Source organism: Diospyros lotus, chromosome 11 (genome assembly GCF_014633365.1).
Source record: "Diospyros lotus cultivar Yz01 chromosome 11, ASM1463336v1, whole genome shotgun sequence".
Classification (NCBI taxonomy): Eukaryota; Viridiplantae; Streptophyta; class Magnoliopsida; order Ericales; family Ebenaceae; genus Diospyros; species Diospyros lotus.
The window spans coordinates 1633215-1660107 of NC_068348.1; the positions used below are offsets into that span (position 1 = coordinate 1633215).

Consider the following 26893-nt stretch of genomic DNA (forward strand, 5'->3'; position numbering starts at 1 on the left):
TTTATGCTACAAATTGCAGATTAAACTCTTTCCATTGAGGCCTTGCAATGAAGGATGCAGAAAACAGGCATTTTCCCAGTTCAAAACCAAGAACCACAAGGGCAAAGGAACCGAACACATGATTAGAACAACTTACGATGAACAAATCATCGAATTCGCTAACATGTTACACGAATGCAGCGCTTAGTTGATCGTAGCATCCTGCGCTAAGCAATAGGTTTTGCTTCTCTGGCAGAACATCGATGATCTAAGCATATTACACAGATTATGATACAATTACAAGAAGAGGACTTATTTCTCTTGGCTAGATTCTTCGGTGGGTTGGAGTTGGATATGAGGGCAAACCCTTTCAGGTTCCCCTCTTGTCCACAGGATCTTCAGATTGCCTCTCTTCTTCCCGAGTGTCAAAAAGGTCCCTGCATGGATGTGTTTAAAATTTTAATAAGGTGATCTTTGGATTTTGTATCCAGAAAGGATCCTATTTGCTCCCCGTGATGAAATTACCTAGTGTGAATGGGACGATATACAGCAAAGCCGGTTGGCCATGACCGTCCATCAAGTTCAGTGCCACGTAGGTAATAAGAAGACCTGCAATATATTTCAGATAAATTAAACCTTGAGCATCATTGCATTAAAAAAAAAAAAAAAAAAGATATATAAAGGGTATGTCGATAAAGCATTAAAAGCCAATGTAATGTTCTTCCCATTTCATGATTCATCAACTACTTCCATTTGTTTAAGTAACTATTCTATTCTTTCACATCCTTGGAACTAGCTAAGCATGATTCCTGTATTTGCTGTTACCTAATCCATATGCAAACATTGCCCACAGGAAGTACCCAGCTCGGAGATTCTTTTTCGCCAACCAATCATACCTGCATGGACAAACCACTTGTTTTAGCCTTGTCAGATTTACAATAAACAATAAACAATATGACTCCAGAAAGGGAAACAAATGAAAATTGGGTTTCGTAATTCTTAGAAATCCAATGGCTGCAGTAAAATTCTACATGTCAATTTGGCCAACATAAGATATGTATCTACATGTTTATATGTGTATATGTATGCACATGTAATATTTTCTCTTTCCTTCCCCACAAGACCATGTATATATGTTTATACGTATCTACATTTTTGTTTGTGTATATGCATGCACATGCTTAGAAATCCAATGTTTATACATATACATGTAATTCTGATAAGCATATATGTATGCAGATGTATATATGCATGGACATGTCAGGTAGAGGATCGTTTTTGTATGCAACCTACCCTTACTCTGCAAAAAGGCTATTTCTATAACTCGAACTTGTGATCTAAAAGGAGCAACCTTACCATTCCTATCAAGGCTCACCCTCCAGGGAAATTTACCCAATGAAGAAGAAATTATTTTGATTTACTTCATGCAGGCATTGCTATATCAAGTAAATTGGGAAATGATAGGACTAGAACATGCCAACTTGTAATGGTTTTTAGCCTAGATGGCAGCTCTGATATATTTCAAGATCAACTGGCAAACTTTAAACAATTGAACAGATTAGCATTTGTGTCTCTAACATGAATCTATATTATTCCACCATCCTACACTTCCGAGGACCAATAAGAAACAAATATCTTCTTTTCTTCTCTTCATCTTTTTGTGTGTGTGTGTGTTTTGGGGGGGGTTGTCATTTTTTCATGGACAAAGGATATGCATAAAACTATTTGAAATGAGAAAAGGCTGCAAAAGTCAAACCTAAGCGAAAATGCTATTATCAATCCCGGTAAAAGTATGTCACCAAAGCCTATGATGCTGTAACCACCCCATGGATCAAACATGCGTGGAATCTTCAGTAGCATTGGAATGCCGTCCTCTCCACTTTTATCGCCACGAGCCACCTGAAAATATGTGGCTCTCAAGTTACTCTCGAACACACAAAAGTTGAATTATTCCAGACCAATTAATCACATTCTATCATAATGGCCATATTACCATATTGAGAGGATTACTTACCACAATCATCACACTTTCATGGAATAGCTTCTTTGAAACAAACACCCAAAATATGTCATACAAGAAGGCACAACCGAGTAGAACAGTACCCACCTGAATCACAACATCAGACAAGATTATGGAAAATAAAATATACTCATAAAAAAGCATACTTCATAAACTGTTCCAATCAAAGTGTCTTAACACAATTTCATATTTTCCTTAGCAATTAGAGGTGAATAAACTAGGAATCTAGGATTCTCAGCAATCAATGCCATCACAAACAACCAGGCGTCTACTTAACCTAGCCAAGCATATTGACACGCTAATAACCAACCAACATCTTGTAACCCCAAGGATATTATTGTCCATTTATCTTCAGGTTTGATCTTGTATAAGTACGTTTGATACAGTCAAGAACCCAACAGATAATTATTTAGTTTTCTTTTATTTTATTTGATTAGGACATGTTACAACCAAGAACTCACTAGAGAATCATTAATTTTAAGATCCTTTAACCTTATTTGATTAGGATGATTTGTTTTATATGAATTGCATCATTTAGCTTAAAAGATTTTGCCTTTATTAGGGATTTTAACAAAACTCTGCTAGTACTGTAGATTGAGTAATCCCCTTAAAATTTCTAGTGTTAAACGTGTTACTCCTTACAATAACTGTACACAACTCTTTAAGGAGGATTTGCATTTATTCAACCACCAGTGTAAAAATCATTGGATCATTTTATCATGAATTCCAAATAAAAGATCATTTCATTGGGGTGTAACCCACTTGGCCTCTTGACGTGTTGTATTGCCTGAGTACAGTGAAAAATGGGCTAGGCAGCTATGCTAGCCCGAATATAGTGTTAAATTTGCAAGGTTCTTGCATTTTCATAGACAAATGCCAGTAAAGGAGTTAGTTCAGCACTAAAAGCTTAGTATTGGATCATGGAACATTAAAACATTAACATGAAAATCTAAGGAGGTGGTGAATGTGATGATTAGAAGAAGAATCAAATATCATTTGCCTCCAAGAGACGAACGCACATTCAAGCTCCCCAATATCCAGAAGCATTGATACCTTCCTATATTAGATATCCCGAAAAATACTCTATTCCGCACCTTGAGATTCTCCTTAATGTCTCAGCTTCTTCATCAGCACTGGGCCAGCACATCCTCCGTAAACACAACCCTTCCACCATGGCTCAATAACTCTAAACTAATGATAGGACAACCAACCAAATGTTTTAAGACCCAAAATGGGTAAGTCCCATTTAACTAGACGCACCTCCAAAACAGTATGATGATGATCTGAGAACACTTCACTAAACAACTCATGAACCAAGCCAGGAAAAGAGGATTCCATACAGCTAAAGACAAGGAAAAGATTCAGGCGAGACGTTACATTAAGCTCACCTGGGCCAATCATGTAAATCTGTCATTAGAAAGAGGGATATTGCAGAACTCACATTGTCTAATAAAATCATCAAAATTGATCATCCAGAAATCGTGCTAGAGTTCCCTAGTTTCTCAATAGCATAGCAACATGCATTGAGATGACAATAAACCAAACAGAGCAGTCCAAAAACATAAAAAAGCTCTCCTCAGAATAGACTTCTAAATCCAGGATGATGTGGACCACCCACTGAAGTGAACCGTTACTTACTAGGGTTGCCACCCACAGAATCCAGTCCATTTATATACAGACTTGATCCAGATCTAACAATTCATTAGATTTTATTCACAATCAGCTCAGGTCAGGATAAACCCAATCACATTCAGTATTAAACCAGATCAATTATATAAATACCTTACTACAAAAACCTCCTTTGGACGACAAACTGCTTGCAAAAAGTCAAAACAAAGTCCCATATTTCTAATTCTAATATTTAATTTCACATATTTTTTAAGTTTTTATTGTTATTCATTAATAACAATTAACTTTTTAACTCAATTATTATCCCAATAGTGAGTTGGCACGTTATTCCTCTATCATGACAAGCTTTTTATTGTCCTTTCAGTAGTGTTAAAGGTTGTCTCGAGTATATGGTATAAGAAAAAGATGATGGCAGTAGCAGTGAATGATGACAGTTCCCTAGAGTTCCTTTTGAAGATTTTAGATAGAAGTTGTAACCCAGACTATAATTAGCTATAGTTTAGGGGTTAAACTGTAAATATCTAATAATATTCATTGGGATATCCACCCACTATTATAAATAGAGGGCAAGGGGTAGCAAATGGAGAGAGAGTTCTCATTTTTCTGTTTGTAACGAGAGCTGATTGTTTCTGAGAGAAAGGCTAGGGCTGTTAGCTTTGTAATCTTGGGGGAAAACAATTGGGGCGCTCGGGAATAGAAGGGAGAGAAGGGTCACTACTGTACTGATCGATTTTTGGAAATAAAGACTGCTCTCGAGAGGATCTTAGAGGCTGGATGTAGTGCCATTCACATGGCATGAACCATGATAAATTATGTTTTCTCATGTGGTTTGAATGTTTTCTTTCTTGTTCTGTTTTATGCTTTAAATTATGTTCTTTTATAGACTATTGTGTTGGTTGTGTGTTGCCGGTGAGTTGTGAGTGTTTGGAGGGTTGTTTGATCGGTTTCTTGAAGGGTTTTAAGGCTACTAGTGCTCCCAATTTATAACAAATTGGTATCAGAGCCGGGCCTCTCATCTCTACCATCAAGAACTTAGAATTTCATCACACACCCGTAGGAATGGCTTCTATAGTCTCTGTTGCACGGTATGATGTTGAGAAATTTGATGGCCAAAATGATTTTAGCCTATGGAAGATGAAGATGATAGCCTTTTTGGGAAATCTTGGACTGGAGGAAGCCTTAGAGGCTGAAAAGCCTATGCCGAAACCCTAACTGAAGTCCAAAAAAAGGAAATCAGGGATAAGAGAAAAGAAACCAACAAAAGAGCCTTTAACACCCTTATTCTAAGCCTAGGAGACAAAATCTTGAGGGAGGTGTCAAAGATGTCAACCGCGGAGGAGCTTTGGAATAGGTTAGATGCTCTTTATATGACTAAAACCCTATCCAACCGGCTGTTCTTGAAAACAAAATTCTTTTGTTTCAAGATGAGAGAAAATCAAAGGTTGCAAGATCATATGGACAGTTTTAATAAACTGTGTTTGGATCTTGAGAATATAAATATTAAGTATGAAGATGAGGATAAAGCTTTGGTCTTATTGCACTCTCTTCCCAAGTCCTATGAGACCTTTGTGGATATATTGAAACATGGAAGAGATAAGTTGACCCTAGATGATGTGATAGGAGCTTTGAATTCCAAGGATTTGCAACACAAAGTAGAGTCCCAGAAATTTTCCATAGAAGCTTTGGCAGTGAACTCTAGAACAGAAAAAGGAGACCCTAGTTTTAAAGGTAGGTCTCGGTCTAAGTCTAGAAGTGGCAATAAAGTGATTAAATGCTTTCATTGCCATGAAGAAGGGCATACGAAGAAGAATTGCCCAAATAGGAAGAAAGAATCCAAAGAAAGAACCAACCCCGAATGTTCAAACACCATGTGTGGTTTTGGCTATGAGAGTGCGGATGTCCTATAGTCTTTCTAGGTATGCATTAAAAATAGCATAGGTCCTAGGGTTAGGGTGTAATTCTCATAGGAAAAGGGTTTTTACCCATAGAGACATGGTGGAGGGGGAAATGGTTTGTCTAGGCAACAACTAAGGTCAAGAGTATTGGAGATGTGAGAAATTAGGATGCATGGTGGAGCTGTTCCAGATTATTAGAAGTTGTAAAATATGTCCATGTTCTAATAAGAAAGCCTAATGTCCTTAGGAATAATTAGATAGTGAGATTTGAAGTCCTAAGAGTTGCTAGGATCTCTTAGAGAGATGGAAGCAACCCTCAAGAATAGAGGATATGTGATGCATGCTTGCAGGTTTTGTGGATAAGCTGCAGCCTCTAAGGACAGCCTATGATAAGTTAGGTTAGGGCATTTCTTGAGGATGTCTCACAATGGTGAGCAAGGGCTAGGAAAGGTATCTAAGGCTAGGGATATTAGGGGAAGGGAAAATTTGCAGGTGTATAGGAATAATAACCATGTAGTTTGTCTAGGTCTCCAGATGTAGAAGTCTCCAAAATCAGTAAATCCCATTAGAAATCAGTTTCTAGGATGTTTTGGGAACCTATCTAGGCCTTGTCTCATGGTGGAGCTAGGTGAGGTGAACCTAGTGGAGATGGTATGTCCCTAAGGAATTCCCAAGCGTATATGAGCATGCTGGAATTAAAAATAAGCTTGCTGGAAATTGCTGCTGGTATGAAAAGTTAGGTGGTTTAGAGTTGTGAAATAAGTATGCCTAGGTCTTCTAAAGCTAGGGTTCGTACCTATATGGGAAATCTCTACCAATAGGACATGGAATTAGTTGATTCCAAGACCAAGGGATGGAATTTGGAATGCTGGCCAGCAAGGAGAATCCTTTGGGAATGTCCTAAACTAACCTACCAGAGTATAGCAATAGGGAAATCTGAAAATTTTTGGGCATATTCATTGTGTAAACTTGGGCTAGATTGTGAGAGGGAGGAAGCTAGTGTCTAAGATAGTTTTGGCTCTTGCAGTGAGGGTTCTTGTGAACAGTGAGGGGAAAAGGGTGTGTGAAAGGGTTGTCTTGTATGGTGAAGCCCATGGTTGATCAAAATCTGGATTAAGCAATGAAAGGGAAGGAGAATCATCTTGTAGATAATGAGCAAGGGAATAGAAGGACTAGTGTTGCCTAGGATGGGTAAATGATAGAACCACAAGTAATCTACCAGTGAGGTATGGAATGTTGGGTTTGAAGGATGCTTAGGCTCAGGTTTGAGTGCTAAGGAGCAGGCTGGAAAATACAACCTCTTGTATAAGAAGAGGTGATGCACTCTTGTCCAAATGAATGGCATGGAGCCATGTAAATTTGGGGAGAACGTTGGACTTAGATGAAAGATCCCTTATGTTAAAGGGGTGGAGTGCTGTGAAGTGTCTATTTGAGAATTAAGGAAGGTGCTGGAAATGGGGAAAAGTCTAGGAAAAATGCTAGACAAATGGCCATTGATTAAAGCAGCACATGAAGGCTTAATTTGGATCAAATAGGTATCACTAACAGCCATTATCCATGTGGAAACTAAGGGAAAAGTGATCTTATAGTATAGCCAAGGGATAAGAGGCTAGAGGGAAAGGTAAGCAAGGATTGGTTGCTTAGAAGGTCTCTCTAGGTATGAGGTATGATAGTAGTTCCTTAGGTAAGATATAAGATTGGAAGAGTCCAAAAAGGGTTAAAATTGAGCGCATAGGGAAGCTGAGAATATTCCAGTGGTATGCTTAGTATATTGATAGGCAGCTTCATTGGTATTTTCTTTCTCCAAAATAGAACTCTCAAGGTGTAGCTGAGTGTTTAGATCAGTGTTTGAGAGTGTGGGAGGAAGGATAAGCTGGGAAATACTAAAGCATAGAGATTGGAATAGGGTTTAGACAGCTTAAGGCAGCCTAGGTTACCCTAATTATAAGCATATCTTAGTAGACTGGTAGGTAGAGATGAGCAATGCTATTTGTTTGAAGCAAACATTAGAAGAAGAACAGTGGTAAAGCCTAAAAGGCCGGTTTTGGGGAGCTAGGAATAAAGTCTAGCAGTGGAAAGGCCAATTTGGGTGAGGTTCACTGTGTTGTGATGCTGTGTAAAAAGTTTGGACACTTTTGGATTAATGAGTATCATTGAGTATGGATTTGGTTTATGGTGGAGTGTACTTACACTACGGAGAAACCAATCATATTGGTGTTAGGAATGTATTCATTAGGAAAATACCTTGAGGAGGATAATATCTAATGAGAGTTGCAGGTTTAGTTATTGCAGCTGATTTTATCCAAAGGTGGTCCATTGTTATGTCTTACAGCATTGATTTGTTTTCTTTGATGTTTGTTTTGTGTTTGAGTTATCACATGCAGCATGAAGAACCTATGAGGGCAGGTTCATTTCATCTATTGGAAGGCCAAAAAGCTTGGATGGATGAAGGTTGGAGTATACTCAAGACAATGGTGGAGAATTGTTAAAGGTTGTCTCGAGTATATGGCATAAGAAAAAGATGATAGCAGTAGCAATGAATGATAACAGTTCGCTAGAGTTCCTTTTGAAGATTTTAGATAGAAGTTGTAACCCAAACTGTAACTGTAATTAGTTACAGTTTGGGGGTTAAACTGTAAATATCTAATAATATTCATTGGGATATCCACCCACTATTATAAATAGAGGGCAAAGGATAGCAAATGGAGAAAGAGTTCTCATTTTTCTGTTTGTAACGAGAGCTGATTGTTTCTGAGAGAAAGGCTAAGGCTGTTAGCTTTGTAATCTTGGGGGAAAACAATTGGGGTGCTCGGGAATAGAAGGGAGAGAAAGGCCACTACTGTACTGATCGATTTTTGGAAATAAAGATTGCTCTCAGGAGGATCTTAAAGGCCGGATGTAGTGCCATTCACATGGCATGAACCAGGATAAATTATGTCTTCTCATGTGATTTGAATGTTTTCTTTCTTGTTCTTTTTTATGCTTTAAATTCTGTTCTTTTATAGACTGTTGTGTTGGTTGTGTGTTGTCGGTGAGTTGTGAGTGTTTGGAGGGTTGTTTGATCGGTTTCTTGGAGGGTTTTAAGGCTGTCAATGCTTCTAATTTATAACAGGTAGTTTTTCTAAATAATATTTTAATAGAATTTTGAAATATAAAATTCACAAAAGTAATGCAACAATTTCATTTGTATCATTATTCTTTATTTTAGTGAGTTTTTCATCATAATGTATGGGTATGAATGCCACATCATTTTATATAAAATTTCAGTACAAAAATTTTGCTTCTGTAGTTTTAATCTTGTTTTTATCTCCCACTTTTTCCTTAATGCTCCATTTGTTTAGATGTAATATATTTTTACTTATGTTTGGATAACAAAAAATAATTAAAATATTACTTAAGAAAAAAACATTTAACATCAAAATGTAAAAAAAAGACTTCTCGACTTCGTTTTTATTTGCTTTTGATATTTCTTCTTGTTATGCCGCCAAAATAATCGAAATAATAATAATAAGTCAAAAAGGAAGAAATACCACGTGGCAGACCATCAAGATGCCACATGGGAGGCCTTTAGCCCACTTGGCTGCTTCGTGCAGCAAGGAGGGGGGACCCCACACATGGTCGCTTCGTGTGACCAAGAGGGGGGGGGGGCCCAAGCTGCATGAAAGCGGCCAAATAGTGGTCTCTTCCCCCACCCCCATGCTGCCACGCAGCAACATGGCCGGGGGGGGGGGGGGTCTACCCCCGAGAGACGTCTCTCAGGGGTACTGCACACCCCCGAGAGAGATCCCTCGGGAGTGCCTAATGTGAGCCTCCGCGCACGTGCCTGCGTACGCTCGCATGCGCACTCGGCCGCCCCCTTGTCTACTTATGCATGCCATGCGCCCATGTCTTCCCACACCTGCGCTTGCCCGCACTCGCGCACACCCCTGAGTGAGGGTCACCCAGGGTACCACGATCACATCCGTGTGCCCTACACTTTCTCGCACCAACACCTCCTAAAGAATCGGTCAAAACTACCCCCGCGAGACTCGGTCAAAGCCTCTCCGAGATTCTTGCCGAGGAGATCGGGCCACTCGACACATGGTTGCCCCTCCCATCGCTACAAATAGGGGGTCTCTTCCCCTCATTCGATATACAATCTCTCACGCTCTTTCTCCTTCTTGCATTTGACTACTTTACATTTTTGAGAGGCTAACTTTGGCATCGGAGGGTCTGCACGGGGATCCTCATCCGCACCCCTAACCGATCTTCTTTCTTGGATAGGTCATCCATCACTCTCAACCTAGCCGAGGGACTCATCCATCGCTGTTGTTACCCCCGAGAGACTCATCCATTGCTATTGTTACCCCTGGGAGAGTCATCCATTGCTATCGCTTCACCCTAAGATAGTCACCCATCTCTCCTGATAGTCACCTATCGCTCGGATAATCTACACGTGAGTCATCCTAAGGCAGTTTTCCATATATAAATTTATTGTTGTAAACGTGCTACAACACTTGTAAAAGCAATCAGGCCAAGCTAATGGTTCTTGATTTGTTTAGTTGATTTCAGTTGTGACATTTTAGGAGGTCAATGGTTTGTATTCGATACAATTGTGTAATAGTGTAGCAAAGTTATCTTGGTCTGGTTTTTGTAGAGAACCTATAAAACTAAAAGGTTTTATGGCGAACCTTTAGACACCACTGATTGTAAAGGTTTTAAGAGGTCATCCTGAAAGCCTCTGTTTTAAGATAGTGAAGTATCTCTAGATGCAACTAGAGAAGTAGAAGTAGGCTTGTTTATAGCCAAACCACTACAAAATCATTTGTATGCTGCATGACTTCACATTCCTTCATATTAAAAATTAATTTGTTTGAAAATGGCGAATACACCCCTTCTTGGTGTTTTGGTGCTATCTAACTATTTAATATATTCCTTTGAAGACCACAAAAAAATAAATAAATAAATAAAAAGATCAAAAATGTAAAACAAAACAAACAGTTCCTTTCCCTCAACCATAATCCTCATAAGACACTATTGCACTAGACGCTCCCAAACTCATGCTTATGGAAGTATGACTCAACTGCAAAGGATCTTTTTGCCTGATAAAGTAGAAAAACTTATAATGTTAAAAATGGTAAGAGCTTTTTGGCCAAATAAGTGAATGGAGCAGGTTTGTGCTTAATCATTTAAGCAGGTTCTTATGCTTTTCATAAAATTTTTGCGTCCTCTGGACCTTGCAGAATGCATGTATAGAAGTTGAGGCATTCCTCAAGGCTCTAAGTTCGACATAATCAAAGAAAAATCATAATATTTTCAATTTTTAACACTATAATTGTGTACAGGTATGCTTCCAACAGAAATTTTGTTTGGGGAGGGGGGTAGGGAACTATTTTCTTTCTCCATAATCTTTCTTTTTTAATTGATTTTCTTTCTAAGCCCATTACAGAATCATATTATGTCCATTCCAACAAGCACTCTGTTCTGTATGTTCATATTATTCATGCATATAGAGCCATGATTTAGAATACATCCATGAAATACAACTCCATTACAAGTATTTCACTTCATCATATTTGATGATACAAAATGCAAACAACCATTCGTTGTGCTGTTGAGGGAAGGCAAAAAACTTAAGGCGTTGTTAGGAGCTCATACCCAAGTGTTACGTGATTTAAAGTGATAAATTAGGTTGAAATATTCATACTGATTGCAGTAATATACATGGATTGAGCCACACCCTGTAATTCTAAAAAAATAACGCACATACAGCTTTGAAGGATGGTCTAGATACAGAAACACAGATGGACTAGAACTAGTATTACACTCATTTTTTATTAGCGCAATTCTTTTAATTTTGTTAAATTACATCTAGTTGAATTTCCAACTTCTTCAAGCTTGCATGAGCTGCTTTACATGCAAGCCTAACTAAAAGCAAGTTATTATAATAGGACAATGGCAATCCAAAGAGTCCAGGAAATGTCCATGTGTACTATAAATATTCATTACTAACAAAGAATCTAAAGAAATTTGAATCATTACCTTGAGATTAGGTACACGCACAATCTGCAGAACTGTAATTATCAGCGCAATTCCCTGATCAAGGAATAAATGAGAAGAAAATACCATTATTTGTGTGCTCAAGGACCTTGAGAAAGCCTTTTCCTAGAATTTAGGTTCTAAACAGAATATGTCAGATGGTATAGTAATGTAATGATAAAGCAAAAGTAGCACATGCAACATCCATGAGTAGCGACTATAGGCTATTTTAGCTTTTTTACATCCACGTCTGAAGCAGAGCATGAGAAAACAATAACATTAATAAGGAAAAATCAATAGTCAAATTCTCATATCAGGGAATGGCAAGGAAGTTGGCATGGTCTTCATCAGTGTACCAAATATTGCAGCCAAATATTAGACAAAAATGCTCATTATTTAACTGTTTCACAGTTTTTCTTATACCAGGCTAAAGGTGGGGCACACTTCTACGCAGAAAAGCTCATTTTTAGTGCAATGCACTTGGATCTTAGAATCAGAAACACATATAGCAGCTCAAACTTAGTGAATGCTAAGATGTTGGACTTAAAAGGATAGATAGTTGCACAATGACCAATGTTCTGGTGGAATGTGCACACATCATTAGATCATTTATATGCTGGCAGCCATTGTAAATAATAGTATTTACCATTTATGACATTATTCTCTCTGTTCATATTATCTACATTGTGTTACAAATATATAATAATGTAAGAGCTATGCTAAGTTCGGGATTTTGACCTTAGGCATATGACAAAGATGTGAACTCTACTGTTGCTTGCTTATCTCAAGTTATCAATAGTCTGGACTGATCTTGGACAAGTCACTTGGTAGACCAGATAATATCTAAATTTGTAGGATGGTTTGCATCAACAATTGGGGACTGTTTGACTCCATATTAGTGTGTTGACACACGCCTAGTGCACTAGACAAGATCAATATAAGATCACATTGTTACAACTCTTAATTCTGATAAAAGTTCTTACTACTTGGCTGGTTGCAAAGCAAGTATAAAATGTATACTTTGATTTACAGTGTGTTCAACTTTGATACAGTTAAGCTCTTTGTAAGTTGTTAAGACTGAAAATTTAGTCTCAACTCAATATGATCACCATACACATCATCGTATCCCCTTCAAGCAACCAATTGTTACAATAGCCCAGTGGTGGAGCTAGGACCTAGATCCAGTGGGGTAAGTTTTTTAATGTAGTATTATGTCATATATTTAGTTAAGTAATAAAAGTAAATAAATTAAGACATAAAAGAATCCTTACTTTGTAAAATTAAGTATAAGAAAGTAGCTAAATAATCAGTTACAATATTACAGTCTAACCAATTCTCAAACTCATCAAACTAAGAGCATGTACAAAATGTTTAATAAATTTTTTCTAATCTTTCTAAAAATGTTACAGTGGCAAAGTGGACAAAATTTATTTTGTATGTAAATTCTACGTGTGACTTGTTTTGTTCATCTGATTGTTGAATGATAATCTAAAATATTAATCCATAGTAAAGAATCTATATGAAAGATTATTTTAAAGCTTATTTAACTATACAATTTTTTTAAAATATTTGTTATCATCTTGATCTCCAGACTTTTAAAAAGAATCTTGTTGATATAATATTGCTTTTCTCTTAATTAAAAAAAAAAAAAGTCTAGAACTAAATATTGATCAAAAACAATCAAATGGAAATTAATACACTTGCCACAGTTAATATTAGAATTATAACAAATTAAAAGTTATTTATCTCAAAAATATGTTTGATTATAGCATAAAAACTATTAATATAAGAAAAATAAAAGATAGGGGGAAATCTTCAAATTGATCTACATTTTATATTTTTGAGAAGGGGTAATTTTGAAAAGTAATTAAAACATTATACTTTTTACTGCATTTTTTAGAAATGTGAGGGAGGCCACGGTGCCTTGTGCATAGCAACCAAGAGTAGAGTTCTAGGTTTATAATGCAAATCAAGAATCCCCAACCAAGCAACATCAAGCTTTGAAATTGACAACATGGTAGATCATCAACTTCAATCAATTAATGAGCCTCCAAATTCAAGATATTATAAGTCTGCGAAATGGATTGTTTTTTCGTCAATGACAATATTATAATCAATGTTGTGTTTCCATGTTGTGCAAGTTGGTTTCACAATATCAACTATGTAATGAAACATACAAATGTCTTCCAATATTCACTCTTCTGATGGGTCAACCTATTGGTTTTTTTTCTTTTTTTTTCACATGCCCAAACTATTTTAATTGTGTCTACACTCCATCTTATCTTCAACAGGCATTACTCCAACCTTACTACAAATAACCTCATTCACAACTATGTTTTTTCTTGCATGGCTGCACATCCAGTATGATTTCTCATCTCAATTACATTAATATTTTGCAGATGTTTGGTATTTAATTGCTTAACACTCCATTTCATATAACTAAGCTAGTCTTATAGTTGCCCAATAAAACTTAAAAGAGTGTTTAAATTAAACTGCAGTGAATTAGATGGACATAATACTTGGTTTGCAGGAGATATTAATGCCATTGACAAGTCCATCAATTTCATTGCTGGGTAATGTGAATCATAATAACCATCGTACATTCATTAGAGCTATAAGAAGAAAATTTTGGTGCTGCTGATGATCCACTGTCTCTCAAGAATCCATAACTCATTGTTGGCAGAAACAAAAGATCAAAAGGTAATTTATGCCATATGGGAAACAATCAGCAGTTGCATGAGCCAAGAAGAAGGTCTAACAAAACTGTGCAGTAACTAGAAAAATAAGAGCCAACAGAAGTATAAAAGATAACATATACTTACGAGTACATCTTGGCCTATCCAGGCAAAGGATGCATTTCTCTTAACTGCCCAAACAACAGCAAATGCTATGCAGAATGGAGAAACAGCTAGAGTAAGGTAGGATACAGCTCCAAATAAAGGTAATTTAATGTATGATTCTGCACTACGGTTGAACCACCTGGAAAAGTATTTAACCACTCAGTCCCAAAACTTTAAAAAAAAAAATCACATCACTATAACAAAAGGCTCTGATCTAAATTCATCTTAACATCAACCCAATAGGTTCATTAGAAAGAAGATGTAAAGCATTCTCAGACAAAATCCATCTAGTTGTCCTTTAACTTTTGAAAATAGTGGAATACTAAGATATTATATTACAGGTTTTACAAACAACATAACTGCCAACAGTTTTTCCATGAATCTAATTAAACAAAAACTGAAAGACTATATCTGGAAGCAAAACATAGAACGCTACAAATGGCCTACTAAGTAATTAACAGAACAGTTGCATTCCCCCCCCCCCCCCCCCCCCCTTTCTTTCCTTTTCTTTCAGGAACCCTGTTCTCAGGAATACTTCAACTAATCTCCCTCAGGTGCCTCACAAATAGAGAAATATAGGGAATTTCTACTTTAGGATTAAAAAAAAAAGACTTCAAATTCAGCAAGGTGATAGCTATATCTCACTAGCTTCACTGCCCATGTGGTTGGTATAAAGGGCATCCCCAGTGCACAATTGGACTTTTTTTTCACAGCCTAAACCTTACTTTGCAAAAGGTTGTTTCCACAACTTGAAACCATGACCTTACAATCACAGAAGAGTAACCGTATTGTTGAGATATATATATATATATATATTATGCCCTGACCTTTCTTGATGTTTCATTTAGAGGGAAGTATTATGTCACAGCACATATCCACTACAAAAAGGGCAATTTACAATACCACCATCAATAGTGATGAAGCCACAGAGGCTGCATGACTCACACTGTCTTCTTGGTCCAAGGAAGAAGGGGAGGTCTTGATTCCATGACGGAACCGTATGATGCAAGAGTGTATATTTCTCCACAAGTAAGGCTGCCCTTGAAAATTTTCACAAGCCTTAATCCCTCTAGGTGGAGTCGGCTACATGAATTTTAGACTTCCAACCATCTGAATCCATGAGGACCATGAAACAAAAATTTCCAGCTAGATACTAAGGATAGCATAGAATAAAATTTTCATCGCCATAAAACAAAATGGCTTGCAATTGCACAAAAATTCTCAGCTCTATGGAGGCATTGGATGGTGAACAATGACGATTGGCAGTAAATTTCATTGACCCATACTCTTAACTGTTTTTTTAGTTGTCTCAGCACATCCCATCATTATCCAAAGAACCAGGAAGAACCAAAGAAGAAGAAGAAGAAGAAGAAGAAGAGAAAGAGGAAAGAAGAAAGAGGAAGAAGAGAACAAGAATAACCAAGAAAGAATACCAAATCTTGTATTCAAGTATCAACTAAAAGTTAATAATCACTACACTTGTTAGATGTCTATAAATTCATAAATCCAAACCAAACTTGAAATTCAAACTAAATTATGAAATAAAAGCATAACAAACTATTCATATGTTCAAATAAGGAATAAAATTTAAAATTCCTGTCATTGTGAGACTTGAAGATCAAGTTATCCTAGAAAATATTAGTTTAAATAACTTGGATTAATTGTTCAAAAAGAATGAGAGATTATTCAGAATGCTACTCAAAGAATCAAGGTAGAAAGTTTAAAGCAGTGAAGTGCATCTAGCATTTTATGTAATTGTAAAATCCCTTTAAATCTAAAAGCAAAGTTTTAAAACCTGACTATAGGACTAACTTTGTTGTATGGTACGGGATGTTGGCCAATTAAATACTAAAATGTGCAAAATTATGAGTAATTAGTATGATAATATTGCAGTGGATGTGTGTCCATATTAGAAAAGATAAAATTAAAAACAAAATTATCCGAAATAAGGTAGGAGTGACATCTATTGAAGATAAGATGCACTAAATACAATTATTTGGACATGTGAAAAGAAGACCAATAAATGTAGGAGAGTTCATTCAGTCAAAACCAGACTGGACCAGAACCAAAATTTTAAAAATTCTTGGACAGAAGACCAAACCGAACTGGACTGGTTCAGTCCAGTCTAGTCCTATCCAGTCCAACTATTTTAAAAATACAAAAATATCCAACCAAAACAGCACATTATCATTAAAAAAAAAAAGGTAGTAACATATTTTCTTGGCAAATTAAAAGCAATCCAGTTCTCTCGTATTTGCAATAATAGTCCAATATCTCTTTGTTCTCTCATGCTTCTAAATTGAACTTCCCATATATCATTATGCATATATATAGTCTAAGTCACAGCCACTACAGCACTAATAATTTACAACTTCATATAATTTGCAAAGTTGTGTTGTGTTTCCATATTGTACTTGTTGGTTTCACCATATCAACTAAGTGATGGAACACAACTATATTAATTATCTTCATTCACCACCCACCACCATCTCATGAAATTTCTCCATGTGAAGATGGTGTTCAAACTTCATTTCATCATTACTCCGCCAGGGGATATTATCCACTGCCGGTCCCAAGCCCGGATAAAGGAGGAGGGTTGCGTTAGGTAGCCGACAACCAGCGTAAAACCTAGTCGAATCCAAATATGAATTCTAGACAAACTATCAGTTGGGATGTAACCCACATAGAAGTCTAGAATTCATGTAGCCAACCCCACATAGTGGGATAACGGCTGGATATGTTGTTGTATAATTTGCAAAGTTGCCTGCCTTGAGTTGCCTATACATATATGTCATCATCTTTACAGTGGGCATTTAAAAAGTATTTCACATAAAATTACTTCCAAAAAAAAAAAGAAAATCTAATATTATTATAAAAATTATAAACATTCATAAACCTCATACATATTACAAAGTAATTAAATTACATTTTTGGTCTTCGGTTCAAAACTGGGACCCATACTTTTTAATATGGGCCATAGACTGGACCAAATTGTATTCAGTCCAGACCAGACAGGGTTTTTTGGTCCAATCTGGTCTGGTCTTTCAATCTGGACCGGAATTTGAACTATTGATCTCCATCACCCGATAACCTCAATTACAAACCCTCGCCAACATTAGCACTGACTAAACCAATGCTCAGCTCCTTTTACAATTCACTCTGTCCTGCATGTCATACCACCAACATCCACTATCACCAACATACTAAGAAAATGCCAACAAATACTGCCTATACCAAAAATATGAACACAACCCCACCCCCTAAACCCTCAAAAAAGGAAAATATATACAAGTACTCAATAGCCTCCTCCCTCCCTTCAATTCTTTAATAAATACTCCCTTCTCAAACTCATAAAATATATTGCAATTGCTCAAGAAGGGCTAACTGCAACTAAACGGTATGGCTTTCATGAATTTTGCATATATTTCCCCTTGGTTTCTCATGCTGCCTCAGCATAAAGGCAAGGCATTAGAATCAGGAAGGATTAGAATCTACTGGACACAAGTTCTTAAAAACAAAATGAGTCAATTAGTTGACTTAGTGAATAATTTTATCCAAAATTCTAAAATCTAATATTTAACCAAAACAATGGAGTCTATATATAAATCAAATGTAATCCGCCTCAATTTCTTCATAGGATTGATTGAATACATATGTAACCCATTTATGTACAGGCTGAAGGCAAATGGAAGGGCTGACAAAACGAAAATGGAAACTAAGATAAAGATCTTTACTAGCAGACAGAGAAAGATAAGGGAGAAGAACGAGTCATAGAGAATGATGAAAGAAAACACATGGATAGACATCAGCAAATTAATTGACTCATTCATGAGGAGTTGATGAGATCATTATTTCTTTTAGATATAGAAAAAGACTTCAGAGTAATCCATGAAATTGAGGTTCCATATCTAGGAGAATTGATGCCCTAAAAGATTGATAGAACAATCTAGCCATGGCCAAGTCACCAGAACATGCAGTTGGCATACCTGCTCCAAACCTTCATGTATCAATACTTTCCTTCGATGGAAAATAAAGTTTTTTATTCAAAGAAGACAATATTAACAGCTAAAATCCACAAATTGGATTCCACAACCCAAAAAAAAGTGGTAGTCTTTTCCAAAACATACATGTTGCAGACAAAATATTGGTAATAGCCCCTCAATTTACTTTGAAAAATCCACCTCTGTTCTACATATTCTCAAGAGGCACTGAAGCAGTTAAGCACAACAGATTAGATTTGCAAATTTTGGCATGATTTTTCGTTTGTTGTGGAGTCTGATCTTTCCCTATAAATAGAGAGCTCAAGAAATGATGTCTCCCAGATCGAATAAAATCTCTCTTGATGAAAGGTCTTTCTATATTTCTGCTCTTTAAGTAAAGGAGCTATGTAAACACTTAAAACAGAGATAGATAAAAGAATTAAGAAAGTTTTTATTTCCTTCAGCAAACATTTGCCATGTTGAAAAATTAGCATAAGGTTGCAACTAACGTTCATCAGAAACAAAGCAAAAGGTCATCCTAATTGTTGCCCAGTAAAGCTTAAAAGAGAAAGCAAATATTCGTTGATGGAAGCTAAAGGTCAAGAAGAGAAGTAGTTTACCTTGATAACAAGGCAACAAAACAAGTTTGCAAGCCCTGCAAATAAAAGCACCTTGAAATCAGACCTCATGATGACAGAATGGAGAATCAGTGACCATTTCTATGCAAGAAATAAGGATCATAATTAGGATCAGAAAGGGATAACTCACACCTCTGCACCACCAATGGCAAAAAGAACCACCAGAAGTTCGATGAACCAGGATGACATTAATTTGTAAAGTATAACCAAGAAGCATGAAGCAATAACAGCAAATAAGGCTGCTGATGCCATGTTAATGTCAACTACTCCACTAGTACCAACGTCTTTGATGGTGGGAAACTCATCTGAAGCATCCTGTAAGAACAAAAAACTTGATAAATCAGCAAATACAAAGACTAAACATTAATGCATTCTTCTTAATAGGAAAGTAACAACTATTTTTTTTTTTTTGGCTAAGCAAAAGTATATTGTGAAGGGGAAAATACAACTTTTAATAGTTTGTCCTGTTCAATAGCTGCTTCTCTTGCACTCCATGCAGACCAATAAGATGCACACAAGATAGTACCAACTGCCATAAGCCATAAAAATACTTCGGCTATGTCAACTACAGGTCGTCGTGGAGAGTATAGCTGCACAGACACTGTAGAGAAGTATGAAACCTTTAGAAAACTATGTTGCAGAAGTGTTAACAGGATAAAGATTGTGCCACTCAAAATCTCTGAGAGCACTCTCACTCAATATAAACATACAAGATTTTTTTTTTATGTTATTAGTTGCTGCAAAACTAGTGAGTTTCAAATTAAGTTATAATGCATTGCCAATACTGATAGCTAGCCATATTCCTCTGTCTCTTGACCACTTTTGAATAATGTTATAAACTTAGTGTGGTGAGCTGGAAATTATGATAAGTATTAATGACACATGGACCATCGTAGCCGAGAAGGAAGAGAGCTAGGTAATGAGCAGAAAGCAGGCAATGGAGAGAAAATCCCAATATTCTGATCACTTTGTTTCTGACAGATTTAGACCCCTATTTCTAATGGAGATCTAGACTTTAATAAGCATCTAGTTGACATGGGGCATTGATTATGGCCTGACTCTCCATTAATGGAGAATAATGAACAATTATAAGAATATGAAGGAAATAACACCACATGAGATTGAGGAATGATGGAAGACCAGCCACAAATGACAAAACTCTCTCTCTCTCTCATGATTGGTCAACATCAAGCTCCTCAAAGGAGGAAGAGAGCCAGATAAAACCCATAGTCTCATGCAAATGGAGACACAGGCGTTGCCTCAATGTAGGTCACCAAAGTTGGAGATCAATTTCTGGAGAACTTCAGGATGAGAGAGATGACACATTTGGAAACCTCATCTCTACATGGTACGGGGATATATGGAGAGACGTTAGGATGGGGAGTTCCATTGACTGAGCTGATAATGCGTTGCAAGGTCAATCAAGTCTCAATTTCTGAAAAGGTGATGCAACATGCCACACCTCAAAAGGCTAATACTAGTAGAAACATCGTAAGAACTAGATCCTCAGAGGGAGAGACAATGAAGATTAATGTGTCACCTTACAAGGTTGGGACTTAAAGAAGGTTGATCCCTGAAGGGAGAGATTGAAGATTCAGTTTGATCCCCAACAAAGAGGCTGGACATTAAAATGCTCAAATTCTTGGACGGATGGATTGGAAATTTACATGCAACCTTAATAAGCTAACATTTGGGGATCTATATGGAGGCATGATCCCTGAGATATTGTGGAGGTTCAAGGAGCTGATGAGGAGTGATCTAGCACATCCCCTCAGCATATTAATACATACACATACAACTTCATCATGTTTTCAATTGTTAATCCAGGGAGCACTGGAATTGCAATTAGACTGACTTGGAAACACACGTGCGCGGGCACAGATGTACTGGATCAATCAAGAACAATAAAATAGTAATGAAAAATACCGAAAACATAAACCAAACCACACAAAGACAACAGATCTATCCTGGTTCAGATTATTCGATTGAATGATCCTACATCCAACCTTCAAACCCCTCAAGAGCAGTCTTCTTTTGAATTGAATGAATCAGTACACAGCCTTACACATGAGTACACTTCTTGATCTTTCCGAGATTACAAGGGACTATCACTTTTCTAGCCTTTCCTCTCACAACAGAATGCACTTGTCTAACCATGCTGTCAAATGACTAACCCTTGCCCTCTTATTTATAGACTATAAAAGGGCGGACTGATCTATACATCATAACCGGATTAGATATTACCGCTTTTACCCCCAAATAAACAAATTACCGTTGGAACAAAACCGCCTAACTAAACCAGCCGCTTGACACATTTACTGCTTCACTGACTCCTAGTGCTTACTCGAGGCAAACTTGCTAACATTAATAAACATTAACAAGATCACACGATTTGGCTAGCTAAACACGGTTTATATTCAGCTTCAAGTGCCTTGTGAGTTGCACAAGAGGTAACTCTTTGATCAAAAAGGAAGGACCATCTTGTTCACTTAGGTCCACACTTGATCAGTTGCTCCTTGAAATATGTTATTCACCATTTCCTACCATGCATAATATCATGCAAACCTAAGATACACTTTATTTGTAACATCCCACATCGAGCGATGGGAAGGACCAGAACAACTTACCTTGATGGGCCTACGCGAACTTCCCAGGTGGTCACCTATCCTTGAACTTTCCCAGCTCAAGCACGCTTAACCCGGGAGTTCTTTGCCTACATTCAACCCAAAAGGTATCCAGCTGATAATGTTTCATTCCTTACTTATCCTCGATATATACTACCTCTCTCTGGACTCTCGGGGTATTATATTCTCCCCCCTTGAGCACATGACGTCCTCGTCATGCGACCTTACAACTGGTCTCAAATCTCCCCCATTTGCATGACCGATGTAGGATTCACCTAAGGTGCCTACAGGCACCCTCCCTTAGGGACTCAACGTCCTCGCTAAGGTTTGTCCCACCACCGCGCTCAAAGGCTCGGGGGTCGGCTCTGATACCATCTGTAACATCCCACATCGAGCGATAGGAATGACCGGAACAACTTACCCTGATGGGTCTACGCGAACTTCCCAGGGGGTCACCCATTCTTGAACTTTCCCAACTCAAGCACGCTTAACCCGGGAGTTCTTTGTCTACATTCAATCCAAAAAGTATCCAGTTGGTGATGTTTCCTTCCTTACTTATCCTCGAGGTATTACATTATTGTCTTTAGGTAAAAATCTTTTCCCCTCCTATCTTGTTCCCATTAAACACTGTAAGGCAGCATTTAGTCACACATCAAACGCAAAAAAGCATTGAGCAGTTATATCCTCAAACCCTGTCAAACAATATCCAACATTTAATAAAGGGTCTAAATCTGATAACAAATAGCTAGACTACCCTTCAGTTCCAAGTAGGAACAAAATAAGCAATAGTTCTTATTGAAGGCATAAAAAGATTAATCCAAATAGAAAATTAAATTTTTGAAGAGGAATTTTAAGTTCTACTTAAAGTGTATGCATAAAGTGGATAAGTTACCTGATGAACTATTCATTAGCATTTTTTCTAAGCTTGCACCTGCATCTTGGGGGAGCATGACAGCAGGTATGTGTATATCTAGATCAGTTTCATCAGGTTCACAAACCATCTTGTAAAGCTCTGCAGCAACAAAAGAAAGAAAAAGAGAACTCAACCTTAGCAATTAAATTAATGTGCATTTTCCTGTCACTATAAAGTTTTATATGAAAAACATCATCAATTAGTTTCTTCATTCAGCTCCATCAGATACAAGATTCAAACTTAAAAGACAACTAATTAGAGAGGTAAGAACAAAACTATTGTCACATGTGAAGCATACATTGTAACATGAAACGGAAAGGAGTAGCTAAAAGCAACAAGCAGAGAAGAATATGTCCCTTAGGGACACCCCAGTGACTTAGACTGAAGTCCTGAAAAAAAGACAGAAATTCTATCTATTCTGGGTGTTTGTACATGTATTACATTAAAAATGAACTACAATTATAAATTGGAATTAACATGCACTTTTCTCCATAACTGTCTACAACGTCCAATAGTGATTAATAGACAAACAATCTCCCATTAGTGGAAGTGAGATAATAAAAAGAAATTCCCAGTATCTTCAAATTTTCCCCCTTTTTTTCACCCGGGGGATCATTATAACAAGTGCATGTAAGGAGCAACATAAATAATGCTAAATTTTATCCCAACAAACCCCTGAACTCGCTAAACTGGCAAGTCTGCATCACTCCTGAAGTTTTCACAAGAAGCTGCCAAATCCATTGGAACCCACCAAGAAACAACACAACATACAAAAGTTGTTCTAGCCAAAATAGCATCATGAATTTTATTACAATGATTAACAGTGAAAATCTCTAAACTTGGTAAATACCAAGTTTCTTAACCAGGGAATATACATTTGGAATAAAAGTGTGTCCAGACTGTAAAAGGCTAAAAGCCACAACAAGGGCATTTGACAGCCCAAACAAGATACTTCTGTTCCAAACATAACCTCTAGAAGGTCTGACATATCTTGAGCTGATATTACAAGCATTATCAGGAATAACTGTAACAGTTATCTTAAGAAAAGAAAAGTATCCGTATCAATTTCACAAACAGAAAAATGATTATATCAAAGTTTCCTGGAACTACTGTAATTGATTGGCATTTACCTTTTTGGTTGTTAACTATGAGAACAGCTGAAGCACCAGCAGCTTCTGCAACATTTGCCTTTGTTGTGAATTTGCAGTGACCTCGGTTCACCATGATTACATCTCCAGCAAGCTAATACATTCAAACTCATGAATTATTTTAATTTAACCAAATGCACCAGCAGTTGAACGGATGGAAGTCACCAGTGTACAAAACATTTAAATGTTTAAATTGTAAACATAGGGTGGAAAAGGAAAACCTTATTCTTTGGTGGACTACAACAATCAAGGGGATCCGAAAGTGTAAGAGGAATCTGGTTTGCATTTTTCTCCTTTGACACAATGGTAGTGCCAAATCGAGCACCAACACCAACAAATTCACTGTCCTCAATGCCATTGACCCAAGTTTGCACTTTTACCTGAAAAAAGCCATGATAGATTAACGAGTAAATCCAAGTAAGACGAGACCATGAAAAACCAAACGATCTGCATCTATAACGATATCAGAGATCAACTTAATTGAACTTTTTTAAAACTAGATGTACTTCAAAGCTGCAGTTGTGCCTTATTAAGTTCATATAAATAGTTCAAATCGACATGAAAAAACGGCTTCGCAGTTATAGCTTGCTGGAACGTACACAAACATATTTATCTTCAACTAAAAGAAGTTACAGAATGAAAGAAAATGAGTGCGGTTTCGATCAAGTGAAGGCATACTAAAGAGGGCAATCTCTTGCATCATTCCTACTTCTGATCTTCTCTTAAAGTGACTTCCAGAAGAAGAAGAAAAAATCATTACAACTGGAAAGCATTTAGCACATGCAGAAAAACAGAATGAAACAAAGATGCAGCTCACTTCCACGCAAAATTCAAACTTCATATCACACAAAACTGAAGCTCGAAAATAAAACAAATAACAGAAAGAGTACGCATTTGCAGCCCCAGTAAGGTTGCACTCCCAAAACCTACCCAAATTGCTGGAGCAGAAGCAACAGCACAAACCTAATGATTGCAGATAGATAACAACGATTTACAATTTTGGATTTAAAGATATACCAGTACGAAGTCGTTCTCGCAGCCAGGCTTCTTGGGCGACGAATCGTCGTCGTGGACGATGTCGCCGGCGGTCACCGGACTAGGGTTGTGGAAGAAGACGAGCAGAAGAAGTAGAACCGCCGCCGCCCATCCGCGGAAAAATCTCTGCAAATCCATGAGATTTTCGGGAGCTTGATGATGATGATTCATCTCTGGTCAGTGCATCGCAGCAGCTTCTGATGAACAGTCTATACATTAAATGCGAGCATATATAGAGAGAGAAAATGGTGACTTTTAGAGAGAGAATCTGTAACAGTTCTTCTGGCAATGTGTTTGTTTGTGCTGAAGGGAATGGATTTAACTGCCCCAAAAAAATAAATAAATAATAAAAAGGGAAAGATAGAAGGAATGGATCTACTGCGGAAGAAGGCCCGTACGACGACGTTTTGGCTTGCATTTGACTGAAACCACGTCCCTGCATATATATTTTTTTCCCAATTTTAGATTTTTATTTTTGGGCATTTCTTAAATTTTATATTTTGTTAAATTAGTGTTTAAAATTTTTTAATTAATTATGAATCGCCAAAAGTATTCCTCGTCAATTGTTCTAAAAGAAAAATCAATTAAAAGCAATGTTCTAAAAAGCGTTAGGCGCTAGTCGAGCATCAAGTTGGGGCCTAGCGCTTAGGGGGCTTAGGTGGGACCTAAGAAAATTGTTTTTTTTTTTTTATTTTTTAACTTTGTGATGTAATTTGATGTAATTAGACTAACTAACTAACAAACAAAACCAAAAACTAACACATTATAGTCTAAGCAGCACCAGCAACAGCAAGCAGCAACAAAGGCAGCTTGCTTGCAAGTTGCAAGTGTTAATTTTTTAAATACATTAATAATAATAAATAATAAATATTTAAATAACAAATAATCAGATATTAATATAATTATATAAATACTAAATTAAATAATAGAAAAATAAAAAAACAAAACGGGGCTTGCTTATTGTTGGCTACTACTTACCGAATGAGGCGGAGGCCCGAAGGGTGAGTGAAGATTGAAGAAGATGAAGGCTGAAGCTGTTGTGCAAGAGTAAGAGACAACCATTAACCAAGGGGGTGGCGGTGTGCGAGCACGAGAGGGTGGCGACGGCGAGTGAATAAGGTGGAGCTGCAAGAGAAGAGACAACCAGAGTGTGGCGTGGCGGTGTGCGAGCACGAGACGGTGGTGACGGGCCGACGGCAACTCTGCAACTATAAGAGATGGTGGCGGCATGCGAGCACGAGAGAGGCGACGACAACGGTGATTCAGCAATAGACTGTCGGTGGCAATGCACGCGAGAGAGAAGGGGAAATCGACGAGAGAAAGGGATAACAGATAAGGAAACAAAACTCTAATCAATTTATACTAAATGCTTCACGCGGCCCAGGCGGATGATTTGGCCGCCTTGGCTGCCTAGGCATCGCTCGGTATCGACTAGCCAGGCCGGCGCCTAAAGTGGCTGATTTGGCCATAATCGCAGCAGCCAGCGGTCGCCTAAGCCGTGTTTTTGTTCACTGATTAAAAGTCAGTTGTCTAAATTGAATCATAACTATATAAGTTATTATGATATAAAAATTCAATACAGATAAAATCGTAGAAACAAAACTTTAATTTCCTTGAACCATACAAGAATTTGTCATCCAATTGAATTTGCTTGTTTCTGGGTGCTTCATAGGAATCCATCGCTATTCCTTTCCTCCATCGAGAAATGTTAATTTTGAGTTACAAGATAAATCTCTCTTTTTTTGAATGAATTTATCTTTTCATTGTGGTATTGTAAGAGATCAAAAAATACGTTGTTTATATTAACGAACAGAGCTTTTATGGTTATGTAAAATTTATGAAAACTTGATATTTAATATTTAAAGGTCGATAATGTTAGAAGATAATTATCAGTATATGATGGTTGATGTTATGTAAATTGATGGAGTACTATTGAACTTTAGGTCTTTAGTATTTGAGTAGTTTATTTTTAGTTAAATCAACTTTAGATTTCTTGAATGACAAAAATACCCTTAGATAAGAAACGATCTTAATTAATATCAATTTGATTAAATTAAAAAATATAGCTTATAGTTTGTCAGAATACTTAGTTGATGGTTGATCCGTCTTTTTATTTCTTTCTTTTATGTTCATTGAAACTCATTCTATTATTTGAATATAACAATCGGTTTGTT

General features: G+C 37.0%; 1 protein-coding gene across 1 annotated transcript; it reads right to left on the reverse strand.

The window, feature by feature from the left end:
• On the reverse strand, positions 1-25026 carry LOC127812680 (signal peptide peptidase-like 2). Its single transcript, XM_052353183.1, has 14 exons — positions 24702-25026; positions 23906-24064; positions 23667-23778; positions 22516-22635; positions 19449-19600; positions 19132-19314; positions 18982-19016; positions 14364-14520; positions 11545-11598; positions 1994-2086; positions 1736-1878; positions 805-875; positions 505-588; positions 1-416 (listed from the first exon to the last, which is right to left on the reverse strand). Exons 1-14 carry the CDS (start codon positions 24888-24890, stop codon positions 292-294), a joined length of 1677 nt encoding a protein of 558 aa, XP_052209143.1. The 5' UTR covers positions 24891-25026; the 3' UTR covers positions 1-291.
• Positions 25027-26893: the final 1867 nt, after the last annotated feature.